Source organism: Nyctereutes procyonoides, unplaced genomic scaffold, assembly GCF_905146905.1.
Source record: "Nyctereutes procyonoides isolate TBG_1078 unplaced genomic scaffold, NYPRO_anot_genome, whole genome shotgun sequence".
Taxonomy (NCBI): Eukaryota; Metazoa; Chordata; class Mammalia; order Carnivora; family Canidae; genus Nyctereutes; species Nyctereutes procyonoides.
Window position 1 is genome coordinate 11,524,743 of NW_026575044.1, and position 18,896 is coordinate 11,543,638.

Consider the following 18,896-nt stretch of genomic DNA (forward strand, 5'->3'; position numbering starts at 1 on the left):
CTGGAAATCATTTGGCTTTTGATTTATTACTTTCTCTAGTTAAGAGTCAGAAACTTTTCCTAAAAGGACCTGATCGTGTTTTGGGCTTCAATAGCCACATATAGTTCATATTCCTTGTTTTTTGTTTGTTTTGCTTTTTGTTGTTGTTTTACGACCCTTAGAAAACAAAGTCAAGAATGCCTGGCTGGTTCAGTCAGTGGAACATACAGCTCTTGATCTTGGGGTTGTCAGTTCAAGCCCCACATTGGATGTAGAGATTACTTTAAAAAATCCTTAGAGATACCTGGGTGGTTCAGGTGTCTGAGCGACTCTTGATTTTTGGCTCAGGTCATGATCTCAGTCTTGTGAGATAGAGCTCCATGTTAGGATCCACACTAGTGTGGAGCCTACTTAAAATTCTCTCTTCTTCTCCCTCTGCCCTCCCCCCAAGATAAAAATAAAATATTTGAAAAATAGGGGCAGCCTGGGTGGCTCAGTGGTGTAGCGCCGCCTTCAGCCCAGGATGTGATCCTGGAGTCCCATGATCAAGTCCCTCATCGGACTCCCTGCATGGAGCCTTGCTTCTCCTCGTGTGTGTGTGTGTGTGTGTGTGTGTGTGTGTGTGTGTGTGTGTGTCTCATGAATAAATAATTAAAATATTTTTAAAAAAATTGTTGCTGGACCAATGCCAACAAGTGATCCTGTTCAGTCCATTAAACGAGAACTCAATTTGCCATCAATGCTTCCCTTAGGTTGTAGAAGTGCTCAGTGCTTCTCGTTGCTGTGTCCGTACACCTGTATGCCTGAGAAATAGCTTTGCAGCTTCTTTCTAATTATAATTTGTCTGTCTTTTTGGTTGCTGTGGAAAATAGAATTCCAAAATTGAATAAAACTTTAGAATAATTAAATTGTCGGAGATCCTTGGGTGGCTCAGAGGTTTAGTGCCTGCCTTCAGTCCAGGGCGTGGTCCTGGAGACCCGGAATCGAGTCCCACATCGGGCTCCCTGCATGGAGCCTGCTTCTCCCTCTGCCTGTATCTCTGTCTCTGTCTCTCTCTCTCTGTGTCTCTCATGTATAAATAAATAAAATCTTAAAAATAAAATAAACTGTGAGTCCAGGAATCTGGAATGATACCTGTCTGTATCCTTTTCTGGCAGGACTGAAATAGAACTTTCCTGTAGGAATGGGGTCCAGGTTAAAGATTTTTGAGTTTCAGCATGGGTTTTTCTGTAAAATTAATGTAGTTTTAACTTTATTGTTAAGCAGGATGCCTGGGTGGCTCAGCGATTGGGCATCTGCCTTCGAGGCATGATCCTGGGGTCCCGGGATCCAGTCCCGCAATCAGGAGCTCCTGCATGGAGCCTGCTTCTCCCTCTGCCTGTGTCTCTGCCTCTCCCCCTACACCCCCCACCCCCACTGTGTCTCTCATGAATAAATAAAATATTTTTAAAAACTTTCTTATTAAACATATTTAATGTCCATAGATCCAAAAACAATTTAGAAGAAATGATTTTCATCTAACTCAGAAAGCTGAACAAAACATGGGGCACCTGGGCGACTGTCAGTTAAGTATACCTTCGGCTCAGGTCATGATCTCAGGGTCCTGGGACGGAGTCCCTCGTTGAGCTTCCTGCTCAGTGGAGAGTCTGCTTCTCCCTCTCCTTACTGGTGCTATCTCTCTCTCAAATTAAAGTCTTAAAAAACAAAACAAAACATCTGGGATGTGTGGACTAGAACCATCTGAAGAGTAAGAGAAGTAACCTTTTTTTTTAATAATGCTAATAGTCTGCCTAGAGGTGTAGATTGTGTAGGGTTTTCATTTTCTGTATTTTAAATTGAGAAAAGCACAGTGTGGGCTCTCCTGTGTAGGATGGTTGGGATTATTTACACATCCTCCTGTGTCTTGTATATTCTTCAGGGGAGAATAATTGATTTATTAACCCTTGTCCCAAAGGCTGAAAGATAAGTTGTGACTTTTTTTAAAAGTTTGTTAAAAAAGAAAGAAATGAAAAAGAAAAAAAAAGAAATGTGTATGTATTTAATATGAAAGTACATATGTGCATTGAAAAAAATTAGGGAGGGATCCCTGGGTGGCGCAGCGGTTTGGCGCCTGCCTTTGGCCCAGGGCGCGATCCTGGAGACCCAGGATCGAATCCCACATCGAGCTCCCAGTGCATGGAGCCTGCTTCTCCCTCTGCCTATGTCTCTGCGCCTCTCTCTCTCTCTCTCTCTCTCTCTCTCTCTCTCTCTGTGACTATCATAAATAAATAAAAATTTAAAAAAAATTTAAAAAAAGAAAAAAATTTGGGAAAATAAAAGAATAAAAATCTGCAATCTAATTTTTTTTAATTTATTTATGATAGTCACACACACACACACACACACACACACACACAGAGGCGCAGAGACACAGGCAGAGGGAGAAGCAGGCTCCATGCACCGGGAGCCCGACGTGGGATTCGATCCCGGGTCTCCAGGATCGCGCCCTGGGCCAAAGGCAGGCGCCAAACCGCTGCGCCACCCAGGGATGCCCCTTTTCTTTGTTTTATTTTTTTTTTAATTTTTGTTTTAGACAGATTTTGTCCCCCACCTGAATAATGATGATTAATTTGAAGATATAGTAATAGAATTTAAGGGAAAGATTATAGAACAGTTCTTCACACTAACAAGTGTGTAAACAATTCTATGGAAATGCCAGTAAATTCATAAGAATGGATCTACTGTTTTGCTAATTCTCACAGAAATTGACCTATAAAGTTAAGTTTTTCTTCAGTGAGATTTGTTGGGCATGGTTTTGGTGGAACCTGTGAACCAGGCATGGTGCTTAGCACTGGGGTTCATGGTGGTGAACAGATTTGAATGCTTGACCAGAACTAACCCTTAAAACATTAAAAAAAAAAAAAAAAACCTATTTCTCATTTTTTTTTTGTCTTTTTAAGATTTAAAAATTTTTTTTTAATTATTCATGAGAGACACAGAAAGAGAGAGAGGCAGAGACACAGGCAGAGGGAGGAGAAGCAGGCTCCATGCAAGGAGCCCAGTGTGAGACTTGAACCCAGGAATCTGGGATCATGCCCTGAGCCAAAGGCAGGCACTTAACCGCTGAGCCACCTAGGCGTCCCTAAGATTTTTTTTTAAGTCATCTCTACACCAATGTGGTGCTCCATCTCGCAACCCTGAGATCAAGAGTCATGTGCTTTACTGACTGAGCCAGCCAGGCACCCTAAAACATATTCCCCTTTTGAAAAATCCTTTATGGATTGGCAGTATATTCTTAATTCTCTCAGGTGTAAAAAGGGCAGATGTTGGGACGCCTGGGTGGCTCAGCAGTTAAGTGTCTGCCTTTGGCTAAGGGTGTGATCCTGGAATCTGGGATCAAGTCCCACATCCACATCGGGCTCCCTGCATGGAGCCTGCTTCAGCCTCTGCCTATGTCTCTGCCTCTCTCTCTCTCATGAATAAATAAATCTTTTTTTTTTTTTTAAGGGCAGATGTTAAAATAACGTCCAGAAATCCTGAAACTCACCCTGCCTGTTGATGAGTCACTTTTTAGGGGTGAAGGTCAGACTCACACCTTGCTGATCAGTGAGAACGGTTTCCTTGTTTCCTTTCCTCTCCCTTCTTCCCCTGCTCTGCGTTTGTACTACTGAGTACTGAAATGAAGTAAATTCATTATCCCACAAGAAATAGGCCCTCCCTCTTTTAAAACTACTGCTACACTTTTGGTAGCAGTCGTAGGCTAGATTATTTTTCATATCCACTGGCCTGTGAGTTCCAAACCTCTTCCTGCAGCAGGTAGGAATTTGTGTGTGGCTTTGAAAATTCCTATATGACATGACTTACCAGAAAAGTGTTTGGTCTTCCAGTGAATGAAATTTCCATCAGATTTTATCTTTATTTACATTTACTTAGGAAAAAGGAACTGCTTTCCTAGAGTTCAAGCTTTCTTTTAGTTTATTTTTTTCCTGAAGGAAAAATAAAAATCCCAGGAATACTGACTGAACAAAGCAAGAAATTTGTGCCACGTACTCTACCCCTGCTATTTCTCAGGCTCACTACGTTTTTTTTTCCTTGAATCACCCACACATAATTTCTTTTGATAAGGCTCAAGATAAAATGATGTACTTAGAGTAGTTTTTTTTGTTTTTTTTTGTTTGTTTTTTGTTTTTAAAGATTTAGTTATTCATGAGAGACACACAGAGAGAGGCAGAGACATAGGCAGAGGGAGAAGCAGGTTCCATGCAGGGACCCCGATGTACAACTCGATCCCGGATCTCCAGGATCACACCCTGGGCTGAAGTTGGTGCCAAACCATTGAGCCACCCGGGCTGCCCATCTTTTTGGTTTTAAAAAACAAAAACTTTCTGGGGCGCTTGGATGGCTCGACTGAGTGTCCATCCCTTGGGTTCGGCTCAGATCATGATATCAGGGTCCTGGGATCAAGCCCTGTACCAGCTCTGCTCAGTGGGGAGTTTGCTTGAGATTCTCTCCCTCTCTCTCAAATAAAAATCTTAAAAAAAAAAAAAACCTTCTTAATATTTCAACTAATAGGGATGCTTCAGTGCCTCAGTGGTTAGATGTCTGCCTTTGGCTCAGGGCGTGATCCCAGAGTCCTAGAATTGAGTCCTGTAATATCGGTCTCTCTGCATGGAGCCTGCTTCTTCTCCCTCAGCCTGTGTCTCTGCCTCCCTCTGTGTCTCTTGTGAATAAGTAAATAAAATCTTTTTTAAAATTTCAGCTAATAGATAAGTTAGAATTGTTTTTCAAATCATAGGTTGGTGAAAGTGAGAACATTCTTCTGGGTTGTTTGTGTTTTTTTTTTTTTTTTAGCTTTTGATTTTTACTTTTAAGATTTTTTTTTTTAAATTTATTTATGATAGACATAGAGAGAGAGAGGCAGAGACACAGGCAGAGGGATTAAGCAGGCTCCATGCCAGGAGCCCGACGTGGGACTCGATCCTGGGACTCCAGGATCGCACCCTGGGCCAAAGGCAGGCACCAAACCGCTGAGCCACCCAGGGATTCCCCTTGATTTTTACTTTCTAAAGTAATCTCCACACCCAACGTGGGACTCAAACTCCCTGTCTGAGGTAGAGTCTCGTGCTCCACCCACTGAACCAGCCAGGTGTTGCTGGCCTATGTTTCTAAATAATTACCTGTGACATAGTGTAAGAAAACTTTTGGTGGTTAGTTTGTACAAAACAAATTGGTCAAGGATGGTTATGAGCATTTTCAAAATTAAAGAAAGGCTTTTTGGTAAATGGTTACCCAAAGTAGCCACTAATTGTTTTACCCATTTTAACCACCTAACTTCTGAGAATAGACTCTTTGTTTTTGTTTTGTTTTGTTTTGTTTTTAAGATTTTATTTATTTATCCATGAGAGACAGGCAGAGACACAGGCAGATGGAGAAGCAGGCTCCCTGCAGGGGACTTGATCCCTGGACCCCAGGATCATGCCCTGGGCCGAAGGGAGGCGCTCAACCACTGAGCCACCCAGTTGTCCCTAGAATAGAGTTCTAAGTAGCTCATTTTGTAAGAAAAATCTTAACTCTAATTTAAAGATTGTTTATTCATTTAGAGAAAGGAGGGGGACCAGAGAAGGAAAGAAAGTGGGGTTTCCGGAGGAGAGGGAGAAAGAGAATCTAAAGCAGGCTCCACACCCCCCAGCACAAGCCAATGCAGGGTCTGTCTCACGGCCCTGAGATCATGACCTGAGCCGAAATCAAGAGTCAGACACTCAACCCGCTGAGCCACCCAGGCGCTGCATTAACTGTAATTATATATATATTATATATATATATGTATGTATATATATATAATATATATATATATTTTAGATTTTATTTATTTATTCCTGAGAGACACAGAAAGAGGCAGAGACACAACACAGGTAGAGGGAGAAGATGTGGGACTTGATCCCAGGACCCGGGGTCACAACCTGAACCAAAGGCAGGCGCTCAACCACTGAGCCACCCAAGCGGTCCACTTTAATTTTTTAAAAGGAAGACCTATATACTATGTATAATCTCACCCAAGTTCCTTAAATTTTATCTTTCTACATTCTCTTTGGCCACATTGTAGGCATTTTTGTATAATTCTAAACATTGTATATGATTTTTCATTCTACTTTAATTAATACATCATAAACCTATTCTCTGAAATACAGTGTTCTTATAATTGTCTTTATTTTTAAAGATTTTATTTATTCATGAGAGACACAGAGAGAGGCAGAGACACAGGCAGAGGGAGAAGCAGGCTCCATGCAGGGACCGGATCCTGTGTCTCCAGGATCAGGCCTCGGGCTAAAGGTAGCACTAAACCCCTGAACCACCCGGGCTGCCCAATTTTTAAAAAATTTAAATAACATAACAGTAGATAGGTATAACACCATTTTTCTTGCCAAGATAATTTTTCAAGGTTGCATTTCAGAGAGATTTCATTGGGAAATAACTATTTTGAGCTTGTTAGTTTTTCCATGAAAGACAATGCAAAGGTATATTTTGGTTTTGTAAACTCCAGTCTGTTTTGCTTTAGCTTGATTATATAATGTGATGGAATTTAACTCAACTACTGACCCAGCCTCAGGAGTTGAAATGAGTTTACTTTTACCTTTTGATCTGTTTTCTTGTAAGAAGTAAACTCTAAAATAATCTTTTCTGGGATCCCTGGGTGGCGCAGCGGTTTGGCGCCTGCCTTTGGCCCAGGGTGCGATCCTGGAGACCCGGGATCGAATCCCACGTCGGGCTCCCAGTGCATGGAGCCTGCTTCTCCCTCTGCCTGTGTCTCTGCCTCTCTCTCTCTCTCTGTGTGTGTGTGACTATCATAAATAAATAAAAAAAAATTTAAAAAAAAAAAAAATAAAATAATCTTTTCTTGAGGCACCTGGTTGTTTCATTCAGTCTGTTTAGCATCTGCCTTGGGCTCAAGTCATGATCCCAGGGTCGAGCACATGTGCTCTCTCAAATAAATAAAATCTTAAAAAAATATTTTCTTTATCCCAATGTAACTGTGATACTTAGTTTGTAGTAAGTATACACCTGAACTACACATCTGGATATGCTCTTTACTGTATTGCCGTGTTATAAATTTTTAATTGTACCTCAATAATTTGCAAGTTACATGACGACAATGAATTTACACTCAGGCTCAATAAATATATTAAGTTGAAGGTATGAACATAAAAATATTTTCTGTAATGTTCATCATTGGTCGAAATAGCACTCTAATAGTTGAATTTTGGGGGGTTTTTTAGATTTTATTTACTCATTAGAGACCCAGAGAGAGAGGCAGAGACATAGCCAGAGGGAGAAGCAGGCTCCCCACTGGGAGCCTGATGCAGGACTCAGTCCCAGGACCCCAGGATCATGACCTGAGACAAAGGTAGATGCTCAACCACTGAGTCACCCAGGCGTCCCAAGAGTTGGATTTTAAAGTGGGAGCTGCGGGGGATCCCTGGGTGGCTCAGTGGTTTAGCGCCTGCCTTCAGCCCAGGGTGTGATCCTGGAATCCTGGGATTGAGTCCCACATCAGGCTCCCTGCATGGAGCCTGCTTCTCCCTCTGCCTGTGTCTCTGTCTCTGTCTCTCTCTTTCTCTCTCTCTCTGTGTCTCTCATGAATAAATAAAATCTTTAAAAAAGAAAGTGGGAGCTGCCTTTTTGTTAGTAAATACAGAGCTATGATAATCCTTTTTTTTTTTTTTTTGAGCTATGATAATCATGTTCGAAAAGCTTTAGAGGAGTCCCTGCTCTTGGTGCTAATTGTCTAGTGATACTGTTTGCTCAGTAGCAGAGGCATATGGCAGGTCCACAGGTTGCTGAATTGTTTCAATTTTTGTTAAATAAGGTCAGTGCCACAGTTTTGTCTTGACACTTATTTTTTCTGGGACGCCTGGGTGGCTCAGCGGTTTAGCGCCTGCCTTCAACCTAGGGCATGATCCTGGAGTCCTGGGATTGAGTCCCACATCAGGCTCCCTGCAGGGAGCCTGCTTCTCTCCCTGTGTGTCTCTTATGAGTAAATAAATAAAATCTTAAAAAAAAAAAAACAACTATTTTTTTTCCAAGTATTGTAGGAGTTCTTGCAGGAAAAAAAAAAAACTATATAACTGGGAAACTCCTTCAGTCCCCATCCACTGGTTTTGTCAGTTGTTTCCCTAGAGGCAATCCCTCTTAACTGTTCAGTTTGTTCCTCCACACCTTTTCCTTGGAAAGGTTCAAATGTCGAAAGTAAGGCTTAAATTTTGAGAAGAGACTCCTGGTCTCCCCTTTAGTGTGACTCCTAGATTTTTCTATTTGTGTCTACCTTCACATAATGGTCCTGGAGAATATGCTTCGGGAGTGTGTTTACGTGCTGTGTTTTGTCAATTCTAAGACTCACTATTATCTTACGTGCTATTAAGAAAGAAAAACTGCTCTTGTAACTGTAAAATACTGGATTGTAAAACAATATGATTTTTAGAGAAGTTGAAGCATGTGGTTGAGGGAATGCCTGAATGGATGAAATAAGTGATGTGCTGTGATTCTGTATTATTTTCTGCAACTTGCTTTGTCACTTAGTATTTCCTGTAGGTGCTTCATTTATACCATAGTCTGAATAGATCATACTGTTTAGCAGTTTCTTTTTTTTTAATTTTTTTAATTTTTATTTATTTATGATAGTCACAGAGAGAGAGAGAGAGAGAGGCAGAGACACAGGCAGAGGGAGAAGCAGGCTCCATGCACTGGGAGCCCGACGTGGGACTCGATCCTGGGTCTCCAGGATCGCGCCCTGGGCCAAAGGCAGGCGCCAAACCGCTGCGCCACCCAGGGATTCCCTGTTTAGCAGTTTCTTTATTGAGGAACTTGTAAATTGTTTTACCATGACAAGAAAATAGCTGTATCCCCCCACGTCTGTATATTTAGGAGAGTATCACAAGTGGATCACAAGAATTGGAATTACTGAGTCATGGGGCATGCACATTTTTAGTTTTGAAACAAATTGCTGAATTGTCTTCCAAAATATTTAACTGTATACTTCAACATTAGTATAGGAGAGTCAGTACCTCTTTGTCCCATTCTTACCAAGTCTTGATGTTACCTGACTTTGTTTGACCTATGTGGTGGCAGAGGCTTTGTATCTAATGGAAACCATATGCATTTCCTTGATTAGTGAGGTCGGGGATCTTGGGTTGCTCATTGGCAACCTGTTTCATTCTCCTCTGAGTTTACTGTTCATAACCTTTAATCCACATTCTTGTCTCATCGGTAATTTTATTTTGGTGACTACTGTGTGCATGGATAAAATATGTAGGCAGTATATACTATTTTCTATTTTTTTTAGGTGGTAGTCTCTTTTGTTAGAACCAGCCAATGATTAAATGTATCAAAGAAGCAGAACTATTCTCTAAGGATTTCCCATTTTACCAGCACCCACTTTCATATTGCTTTGAATGTTGGTGGTAGTGAAGTCTTTACAGGCCAAAACTGGCTTCACTCTGCATTGCCCATTGGAAACCTGCTAGAGCCAACCATGGTATGAAGCAGGGAAAAGGATCTGATAGCCATCATCGATACTATCCCATTTCTTCTGAAGTAGCAGTGGACTCCCTACTTGATGAATAGACTGAGAGGTTCAGTGGTCTCACATCTAGGAAAGGTCTCAGAGGAGATTCACACCTCTCCTATCAGAGCCCCTTCACCACATTGCACATCTCAGTGGGATGGATGCATTTATAGCATTTCAAGGTACGCATAATCTCTTATACATGATTATACTAAAAGTGACTGATAAAAAATTATTTTTTCTAAAGATTTTTATTTATTCATGATAGTCACAGAGAGAGAGAGAGAGAGGCAGAGACACAGGCAGAGGGAGAAGCAGGCTCCATGCAGGGAGCCTGACGCGGGGCTCGATCCTGGGTCTCCAGGATCGTGCCCCGGGCCAAAGGCAGGCACCAAACCGCTGCGCCACCCAGGGATCCCAAAAAATTATTTTTTTTTAAGATTTTTTTTATCTTTATTTATCTTTTAAAAAGGCAGAGGGAGAAGCAGGCTCCATGCAGGAAGCCTGATGCAGGACCCGATCCTGGAACTCTGGGATCACACCCTGAGCCAGGAGCAGACACTCAACTGCTGAGCCACCCGGGTGTCCCCAAAATTATTTTTTATAAACTGTTTTTAAAAAAACGATCCTCCTGCAGTTTTTGATAAGTGTAGAAGATATGAAGTGGAACAGTTTGTGTCTGTTAACTTGACAGATGGGTTTCTCTGTAGAAGTTTGAACATAAGTATCGATACTTGGCTTCATGAAAAAAAAATCTCTGCATAAAAAGTTTCTATCTTAGGCTCTGACTATTAAAATCTAGTTTTTGAAATAAAAATGTCACCATAAGATTTGTATCTGTCGCAGGGAGTGTGTGACATACCTCACAGTGGAAGCATAGGACACTGAAAATACTTTTTTTTTGTTTGCAAATTCTAATTGTTTTCATGTTCCTTTATCTTACAGAAAAAGATGGCAAAGCCTTTCATCCAACTTATGAAGAAAAATTGAAGCTTGTGGCACTGCATAAGCAGGTTCTTATGGGTCCATATAATCCAGACACTTGTCCTGAGGTTGGATTCTTTGATGTGTTGGGGAATGACAGGAGGTAACCGTGTTTTGTTGTATAATGAATTTTAGCAAGAGTGATGTTGAGAAGAGTGCAAAGCGAATTCGTTAAGATGGAATCAGCTGGTTCCTTAGCTTTAGAGTGAGACTGAAACAGACATTTTTGCTTACAGCTTCTGGAGTCTTCAGATGTGTATCTGTTTTTGGCTTGGAGATGTTTATGGATAAATAATGTGGAAGAAGTTTTCTCATCTGATTATGAACATAAGACAAGTATTTGATTCATTTGATTCTTCCTAAATAACATTAATAGCAGCCATTTGCAACATACAGTCATTGATTTCCTTACTGGGACAGAAGTATGACAGGAAAGAATGCACTGGGAGCTGTATTTGGTTAAGACTAAAATATGGTGACGGAAAGTCAGACTTCGGTGCTCTTGCTTGTATGGAAATTATCAGCAGTGCAGCTAATCTGTAGTTCACAGCAGCATGTTTGGATTGTATGTGGCACATCTAATTTAGGAAATCAGTGATACATACTTGTTGAAACTTGAGTTTTGAGCCTTTTGCTTATGGTAGAATCATCCTTTGTTTTAGTTGTAATTGAGAATTGTTCATGTTTAGGTTTAAATTAAATCACATTCGTAGTCACTTAGGAAGAAGCGGTAATAACTTTTCTTGTTATTTCTTCCAGGAGAGAATGGGCGGCCCTGGGAAACATGTCTAAAGAGGATGCCATGGTAGAATTTGTCAAGCTTCTAAATAGGTGTTGCCATCTCTTTTCAACATATGTTGCATCCCACAAAATAGAGAAGGAAGAGCAAGAAAAGAAAAGGTGAAGTTTGATGGCATGGCACACTTTATTCCTGTGGAGCCCCAGTCCTGATGCCTTTGCCTTATGGAGTATCTATTCTAGATCACGTAACCCCACTGCCCTTGGATCCCCACTTCTTTTTTTTAATGCTTTTCTTTTTTTTTTAAGATTTTATTTAATTTTAGAGACAGATCTCAGGGTTGAACAGGGGGAGGGGCAGAAGGAGAGAGAGAATTTCAAGCAGACTGAGCACAGAGCCTAATGTATGACTCAGTCTCATGACCCTGAGATCACAATCTGAGCCAAAATCAAGAATCGGATGCTTAACCGACTGTGCTACCGAAGCACCCCTGTATCCCCCTTTCTTACGGCAGTTGTTCAAATCTGCTGGTGTGAGCAGGTATTTGTACTTGGAGTTTGAGGGGCAGGGGCCTACTGCTATTGTGTGGCTATCCCTTTGAAAGGAACCGCCTTTCCACCATGGCAACATTCCTCTTGTCCTGGTTACACTGAGGTTTTGAGCAAGCTCCACCATTAACTCAGGCCCCCTCCCCAACCTTCAGGGCTGGAGACACACCCTTTGCCTTTGTTTTCCTCAAGCTTCTACAATGTTATGCTCCATATCATGGCTATCACCTGTACTATGTGATTATTCATATTGGCTCTGGCTCCCACATGGCTTATTAATTATTTCCAGGGGGTAGGCACGTATGCTGCTGAATAGACTGTTTATGTTGATGGGATTTTTCATCATGACTGTGAAATCCACAGCATTACAGTTAACACCTTTGTTTTCTTTTTAAGATTTATTTTATTTATTTGAGAGAGTAAGTATGTATGGGCAGGAGGGGGGCAGAGAGAGAGGGAGAGAGAATAATCCAGTAGACTCCTTGCTGAGTGTGCAGAGCCTGAGGGGCTTGATCCCACAACCCTGAGATCATGACTTGAGCCAAAACCAGCAGGTGGACGCTTATCTGCCGAAGCCACCCAGGCACCCCTGGTTTGCACCTTATTTATCTAGAGGTTATATTTTCAATAACTTTGATTATCTGAAGTTTTTGAGTAATGAAAATGGCAGTATAAAACCAGTTTTCTCAGATTATATTACATTTACTTAGGAACCATTGGTTCTCTGATTTCCTTTCTTGACCTGAATTGGAAATAGCAAAAACAGCCTGACAGGAAGAAGACAGAAACTATAAAAAATCGACGCAAGAATTATAAACTGTAGCAGGCCTCTGACATGGAGCCTGCTTCTCTCTCTGCCTGTGTCTGTCTCTGCCTCTCTCTCTCTCTCATGAATAAATAAATAAAATCTTAAAAAAAAATTATGTTTATCCAAAGGAAGATTGTTTTTATCCAGAGGAGAAGTTTTGATTTATTTTAAAGATTTTATTTATTCATGAGAATACACAGAGAGTAGAGAGAAAGAGGCAGAGACACAGGCAGCGGGAGAAGCAGGCTCCACGCAGGGAGCCTGACGTGGGACTCGATCCCAGGTCTCCAGGATCACGCCCTGGGCCAAAGGTGGCGCTAAACCGCTGAGCCACCCGGGCTGCCCAGAAGTTTTGATTCTTAATGGCAAATTGAGTATTTAAGTTATTAGTCTTCTTAACGTGTAAAATTACATTTTTCCTTTTAAAAATCTTTTGTCATGAGATGAAATCCACCTAGTACTCTGAAAGCATTTAAGATTAGACTCCTTCTGTCGTACAGGCCTAGCTCTGGTTGTGGAATATCCACCAACTGTGACAGGTTAAAAGTAGGTCATATTACTGCTATGTGTTGAGCCCTGGTTGTGGTTCAGATGTGCTGTTAATCACTTCTAGGAGTTTGGGGAGAAAGCGGGGTAAGCCGAGCAGTGCTTGTGATAGGACTAAGAAGTCCTATCACAGAGACCTCTTGCATCTGCTCCTCAGCCATCCTGCCCTCCATACCATGCTCAGCGAGGCACTCCTCATACAGTGGGGTCTGTGTTCCCCCAGGAGAGAGGCAGAGGGCAGGCAAGAGCTGGGTAGGGACTGTACCTGCATTACCAACTCTTCTTTTTCTATTTTAAATGCAGCCCTTTGACATTTTTTTAAATGTCGGAAGCAACATACAGATATGTGTAATATAAGTATGTTTCATCTATGGCAGTATGTGAAGCACAAACCAAAAACCATCCCTCCCACATTGCTTTTAATTGCTCTCTTCTCTTGATAGATGATAAAGGACACATTTAAGGTGTATTTTTTTTTTAAGATTTATTTATCTGAGGGAGAGTGCGAGTGCATGTGGGGTCGGGGCAGAGAGAGAAAAAGTTTATTTCTGCTGAGTGTGGAGCCTGATGGAGGGGCTTGATCCCAGGACCCTGACATCATGACCTGAGCCGAAACCAAGAGTTGGGATGCTTAATCGACTAAGCCCCCCAGGTACCCCCAGGTCAGATGTTTCTTTGCAGACCTTTTCCTTTGCATTTCCTTACTCTTTTCATTAAACAAACATATTAAATGTCTTTGCATACTAGGCCACATAGTCGTTTTTTTGGCTACATGGCATTTCAGAGTACTTTATGCATTTCTAGACACATGCTTGTTCTTTCTAGCACTGTGCTCAGCTCTGAGAATGAAGCGCTGGGAGATAGGCAGCCTTTGCCCTCACAAAGCACCGAGTTTAATGGTAGGGCAAATATATTACCGAATTTCTCACACAAATTTAGTTACAACCACAATAAACAGTGGGAAGGGAAAGCCTGTGACACTCTGAGTGTAGGTTAGGGAGACCTTCAGGGTGTGGGCACATCATTTCAGTGGTCTCTTACTGATGGACACCGTTCTCTCTTGCTGCGCAGCTGTAATTATTTCTGCGTTGTTCTTGTGGATTGTGAGATCTACCCCACAGGATAAATTTCTACTAGCAGAGTGGGTGCATTTCAGATTTCGATAATATGACCATGTTGTTCTCTCAGAGTTGTGTTTTCACTGGGAAATAAAGTCTTAAGTTATTTTAAAGCAGGATTCTTTATACAGGGCTCACTGTGTCTGTCCTTGGCTTGTAGGAAGGAGGAGGAGGAGCGAAGGCGGCGCGAAGAGGAAGAAAGAGAGCGTCTGCAGAAGGAGGAGGAGAAGCGCAGGAGAGAGGAGGAGGAGAGGCTGAGGCGGGAGGAAGAGGAGAGGAGGCGAATAGAAGAGGAGAGGCTTCGGCTGGAACAGCAGAAGTAAGTGGGTCAGTGGCTGGTCTTGAAGCATGAGAGCTGGCCCACCATGGCCTCCATGTGCCACGCTTGTGGGAGACTGCTATGATGTGTGCTGGGAGGCGCACCCGTGCCAACTCCTGTCATTTGTGCCAGTGATTGTCGTGTTCCCAAGACGGCCTTATCTTCAGCTTCAGTGGGTTGCAAAAAGGAAAGGGATGGGGTCAGCCGCCAGATCCAGGGACTAGAGCGGGAGCTGAGGTTGCTTGCTGGCTCTGTCCCCAGGTCCACAGAATCTCGTCTTGCTTCCCCAGCTTGTGTGTCTGTCTCACCCCTTCTGTTCTCTGCCTTGGTGTACACAAGGCTGGCCCAGTGTGGATTTGTGTGGTCTGAGTTTTCATGCATCTGACAGATTGGCCAGAATCAGAGAGAGAGATCCAGTTAGTCCTGGGACAGAGGGTCTGCTTGGTGTGGCCTCTGTCAGGCATCTGTTCCTCATACAGAATTTGGAACGTGAAACCATTTCTCCTTAGGATCGTGAGAGCAGCTGTGTCAGGGGGCTGGTCCTTCAGGAGGGAGTTGTGGGTACAGGGACAAATCGATGGACAACCATGTGTGTGGGAAGAAGATCTGAGGTGTGGGGGTGACCTGGCATCTAGAGGAAACCAGAGAACATGATGGTCCCTTGGTGTCTCGTCATCTCTCAGCAGCTCCTCAGAGGAGCCTCATTCCACTTTGGGGAGAGACTAGGAATGCTACACCTTTAGGAGAGGGTGGCGCCCTGGGTGCCCAAGCCCAGTGTCATGTTCTTTTCAGGAGTTTGTGAGATTTTGCTTAGTCTCATCTATCTACTTATTTATTGAGAGCTGGCTTTCAGGTCTTTTTTCAGTTGGTCACCTGACTGAGGTAGGAATTGTGTGATGTGTGTAGGAGAGAAAATGAGATTTATAACAATAGAGAGTACAGTCTCTCAACCGAACATGCCCAGTTACTATTTTCAGTGTTGATCTTGAAGGCAGGCTTTATTTTTTTTTTTTTTTTTTTTTTTTTAATAATTTTTTTTAAATTTTTTTTATTTATTTATGATAGTCACACAGAGAGAAAGAGAGGCAGAGACATAGGCAGAGGAAGAAGCAGGCTCCATGCACCGGGAGCCTGACGTGGGATTCGATCCCGGGTCTCCAGGATCGCGCCCTGGGCCAAAGGCAGGCGCCAAACCGCTGCGCCACCCAGGGATCCCTGAAGGCAGGCTTTAAATTAAATGCGAGAGACCCTCAGTTTCCTGGCTTTTTTTGACACTTACCAAGGCCACTTGCAAGACATTCTCTTACTGCTCTCTGAGTGTCCAGGTGGAGAAGCCGTGGCCAGCAGTTGAGTGTCTCAGCTTTGCCATAGATAGCAGCACAGCCTCTTACAGCATCCTGGTGAAAGTCCAGGCTGACCCCCGACTGCCTAGACTTGCATTCAAGCTCTGGCTGCTGCTGGCAGTGTGATCTTGGGCAAGTTCCCGAACGCCTGTGCCTTCTCCTCTCTGAAGCCTCACCTCTGTCGTGGTCGTGAGAGCAGTAGTGGCTTAGTACCCTGGGACACATGCTGACCAGTAGCCATTACTGGGTTAGTCATTTCACAGAGTGACAAATTATAAAAGTAAATAACAGGAACATTTTCTTTTGCCATGAGCCATCTCCCACGGTCAGACTAGTGTGTATTTTCTGATATTTTAGGCAGCAGATCATGGCAGCTTTGAACTCACAGACCGCTGTGCAGTTCCAGCAGTACGCAGCGCAGCAGTACCCTGGCAACTTCGAGCAGCAGCAGCTCCTCATCCGCCAGCTGCAGGAGCAACACTACCAGCAGTACATGCAGCAGCTCTACCAGGTCCAGCTTGCCCAGCAGCAGGTGCGCCCACCCCCTTCCAGCGCCCAACCTGTCCTTCCGCTGGGACCCATGCTCCTTTGTAATGGGTGCTAATAAATTCTGCCTCCTTTAGCCTTAAAGGGATAATTTCAGGGGACTTTTATGAAGTGAGACTTTCAGGGTGCACAGCAGTTTTGAAAACAATAGATGATATTAAACCAAAAAATGATGTGACCACTGCTCTGTTGTGATTGAGCATCTGGAGGTTGTGTGGACCAGCTGTCATTCCAGTGAGTCTGGTTGAAACTCTGATGGTGGTCCTGGCACCGTGAGGACTGGGGTAACTGGTTTTAGTTTGACAATGTCCTTCAGGTGGTGGGCTGTCAGGTGGTGGCTGCCAGCTGCCAGTGGGAGGACCGGTCCCCTAAGGCTATCGGCTGATTTTGCAGGCTGGTCACCTTGACGTTTGCGTTAGGTACTGTGGCAAGACTGCTCCCATACACCACAGTGGTAGTCTTCCTCCAGCTCCCCTACCCCCAGGTACTTTTCTTCCAGACAGGAGTAGGTGGTTAAAGGAAACCGCGTTGGATGAGGGGTGGGGAGGAGGGCAGTTAACACTTGCATTTGGTCCTGGCTTTGCCATTATCTTGGGTTTTTTTTTTTGTTGTTGTTGTTGTTTGTTTTATTTTCTAAAGATTTTATTTCCTTTATTAGAGGAAAGCATGGTGAGAGAGCATGGTGGTGGGTGGGGGCAGAGGGAGAGGGAGAAGCTGACTCCTTGCTAAGCAGGGAGCCTGATGTGGGACTCCATCCCAGGACCCTGAGATCATGACCTGAGCCAAAGGCAGGCGCTTAACCCACTGAGCCACCCAGGCGCCCCCGCCCTCCATCTTGTTTGATATCAAGTTACCTACTGCTCTGATTTCTCTGCCTTTCTCTCAATGGGAATGGGATAAAATCCTGGTACCTGTTGTGTTCACCTCACTGAACTCTTAGAGGACTAAAATGAGAAAAATAGTTGCTCTGTGAAAATATTGCATACGGGGACAGCTGGGTGGCTAGGCAGTAAATTAAATGGCTGCCTTTGGCTCAGGGCATGATCCCGGGAATCCCGGGATCAAGTCCTGCATCAAGCTTCCTGAATGGAGCCTGCTTCTCCCTCTGCCTGTATCTCTGCTTCTCTCTTTCTCTCTGTCTCTCTGTCTCTCATTAATAAATAAAGTCTTAAAAAAAAAAAAAGGAGGGATCCCTGGGTGGCGCAGCGGTTTGGCGCCTGCCTTTGGCCCAGGGCGCGATCCTGGAGACCCGGGATCGAATCCCACGTCGGGCTCCCGGTGCATGGAGCCTGCTTCTCCCTCTGCCTGTGTCTCTGCCTCTCTCTCTCACTGTGTGCCTATCGTAAATAAATAAAAAAATTTAAAAAAAAAAAAAAAAAAAGGAAAAATGTTGTGTACATATAACAGGTAACTGATCCTGTGTTCATGTTTCACACTGGGCAGAGGTATTAATGCCTTCGTAGTGTGGCTCTAACAAATTTTTACTCCTTTTCACTCAGAAAGCAGTTTTGAAAAAAAAAAAAAAGCAGTTTTGATCTGTCAAACGGAGGGAAGAAAACATCTGACATTGTAGTTGCTCAACATTTCTTGTCAGATGAAGTGATCTTGCTATTTTGCCAACTTTTAAAAATTCTTTGAAAATTAATATTCTTAAAATCCCTTTTCCCTTGAGTCTTTAGCATTAGTGAGAAGTTAAAAAGTACTGTATATTTTGTCTTGTTCATGAGAAGATGAAAAAGATGTCAAACCAGAGTATATTCAAGACAGTAAGTGGCATTTGAGGGATTTATTTTCTGTCCTCGAAACCCTGTTTCTACTTCAAGCGTTACCAGCCTCTTCCTGCTTTGGTGATGGTTCCAAGACAATTGTCCAATAGGATAGCTCCCATGTCCTGCCCTGTTGATAAGTCACTGTCATTTCGTGAAAGGAAAGTTGGTCAGATAGGGCAAACCGAGAATCTGTGGAAGAGGATTAGAAAGATCTTAAATCCATAATTTAGATTATAGTGATGGAACTCAGTTTTACACATTGATTAGTGGTCTCTGGGAATGGAGAAGGAAAGGTGCTGGGAAAGGAACAAAGGAAACTTCAGCCCCATAAGTATTGATTTTTTTATAAATACTGTGAAAAATGACAAAATGTTAATACTTGTTCATTTGGAGATGTGGTTATCTGGGTGTTTGCTGCTGTGCTTTTAAAAACTTCCCACAGTACAGATGAGAGACAATGTAAGTAAACCATTATGATCTACTGCGTATAATAGAAGTTGATTTGAGGGCAGTGGGATCCCCAAGGGAGTTGTTCACTCTGCCAGGGGATTTCAAGCACGGCCTCCCAGAGAGCAGCCATCTGAGCTGGACCTGCTGATCATCAACAGAAATATTTTTCTTGCTGTCCTGTTGTGCAGTGAATTTTCTCAGTCTGTCGA

The 18,896-nt window shown here is 43.0% G+C and overlaps 1 protein-coding gene across 2 annotated transcripts in view; it reads left to right on the forward strand.

Moving 5' to 3' along the window:
• The window catches only part of ACBD3 (acyl-CoA binding domain containing 3), a 39,171-nt gene that overhangs the window by 11,782 nt on the left and 8,493 nt on the right, over positions 1–18,896 (forward strand). For both annotated transcript variants that reach the window (XM_055324361.1, XM_055324362.1), the window contains exons 2-5: positions 10,463–10,604; positions 11,261–11,401; positions 14,421–14,579; positions 16,280–16,454. In XM_055324361.1, the coding sequence (XP_055180336.1) occupies positions 10,463–10,604; positions 11,261–11,401; positions 14,421–14,579; positions 16,280–16,454 (617 nt within the window). The remainder of the gene's footprint in view (positions 1–10,462; positions 10,605–11,260; positions 11,402–14,420; positions 14,580–16,279; positions 16,455–18,896) is intronic.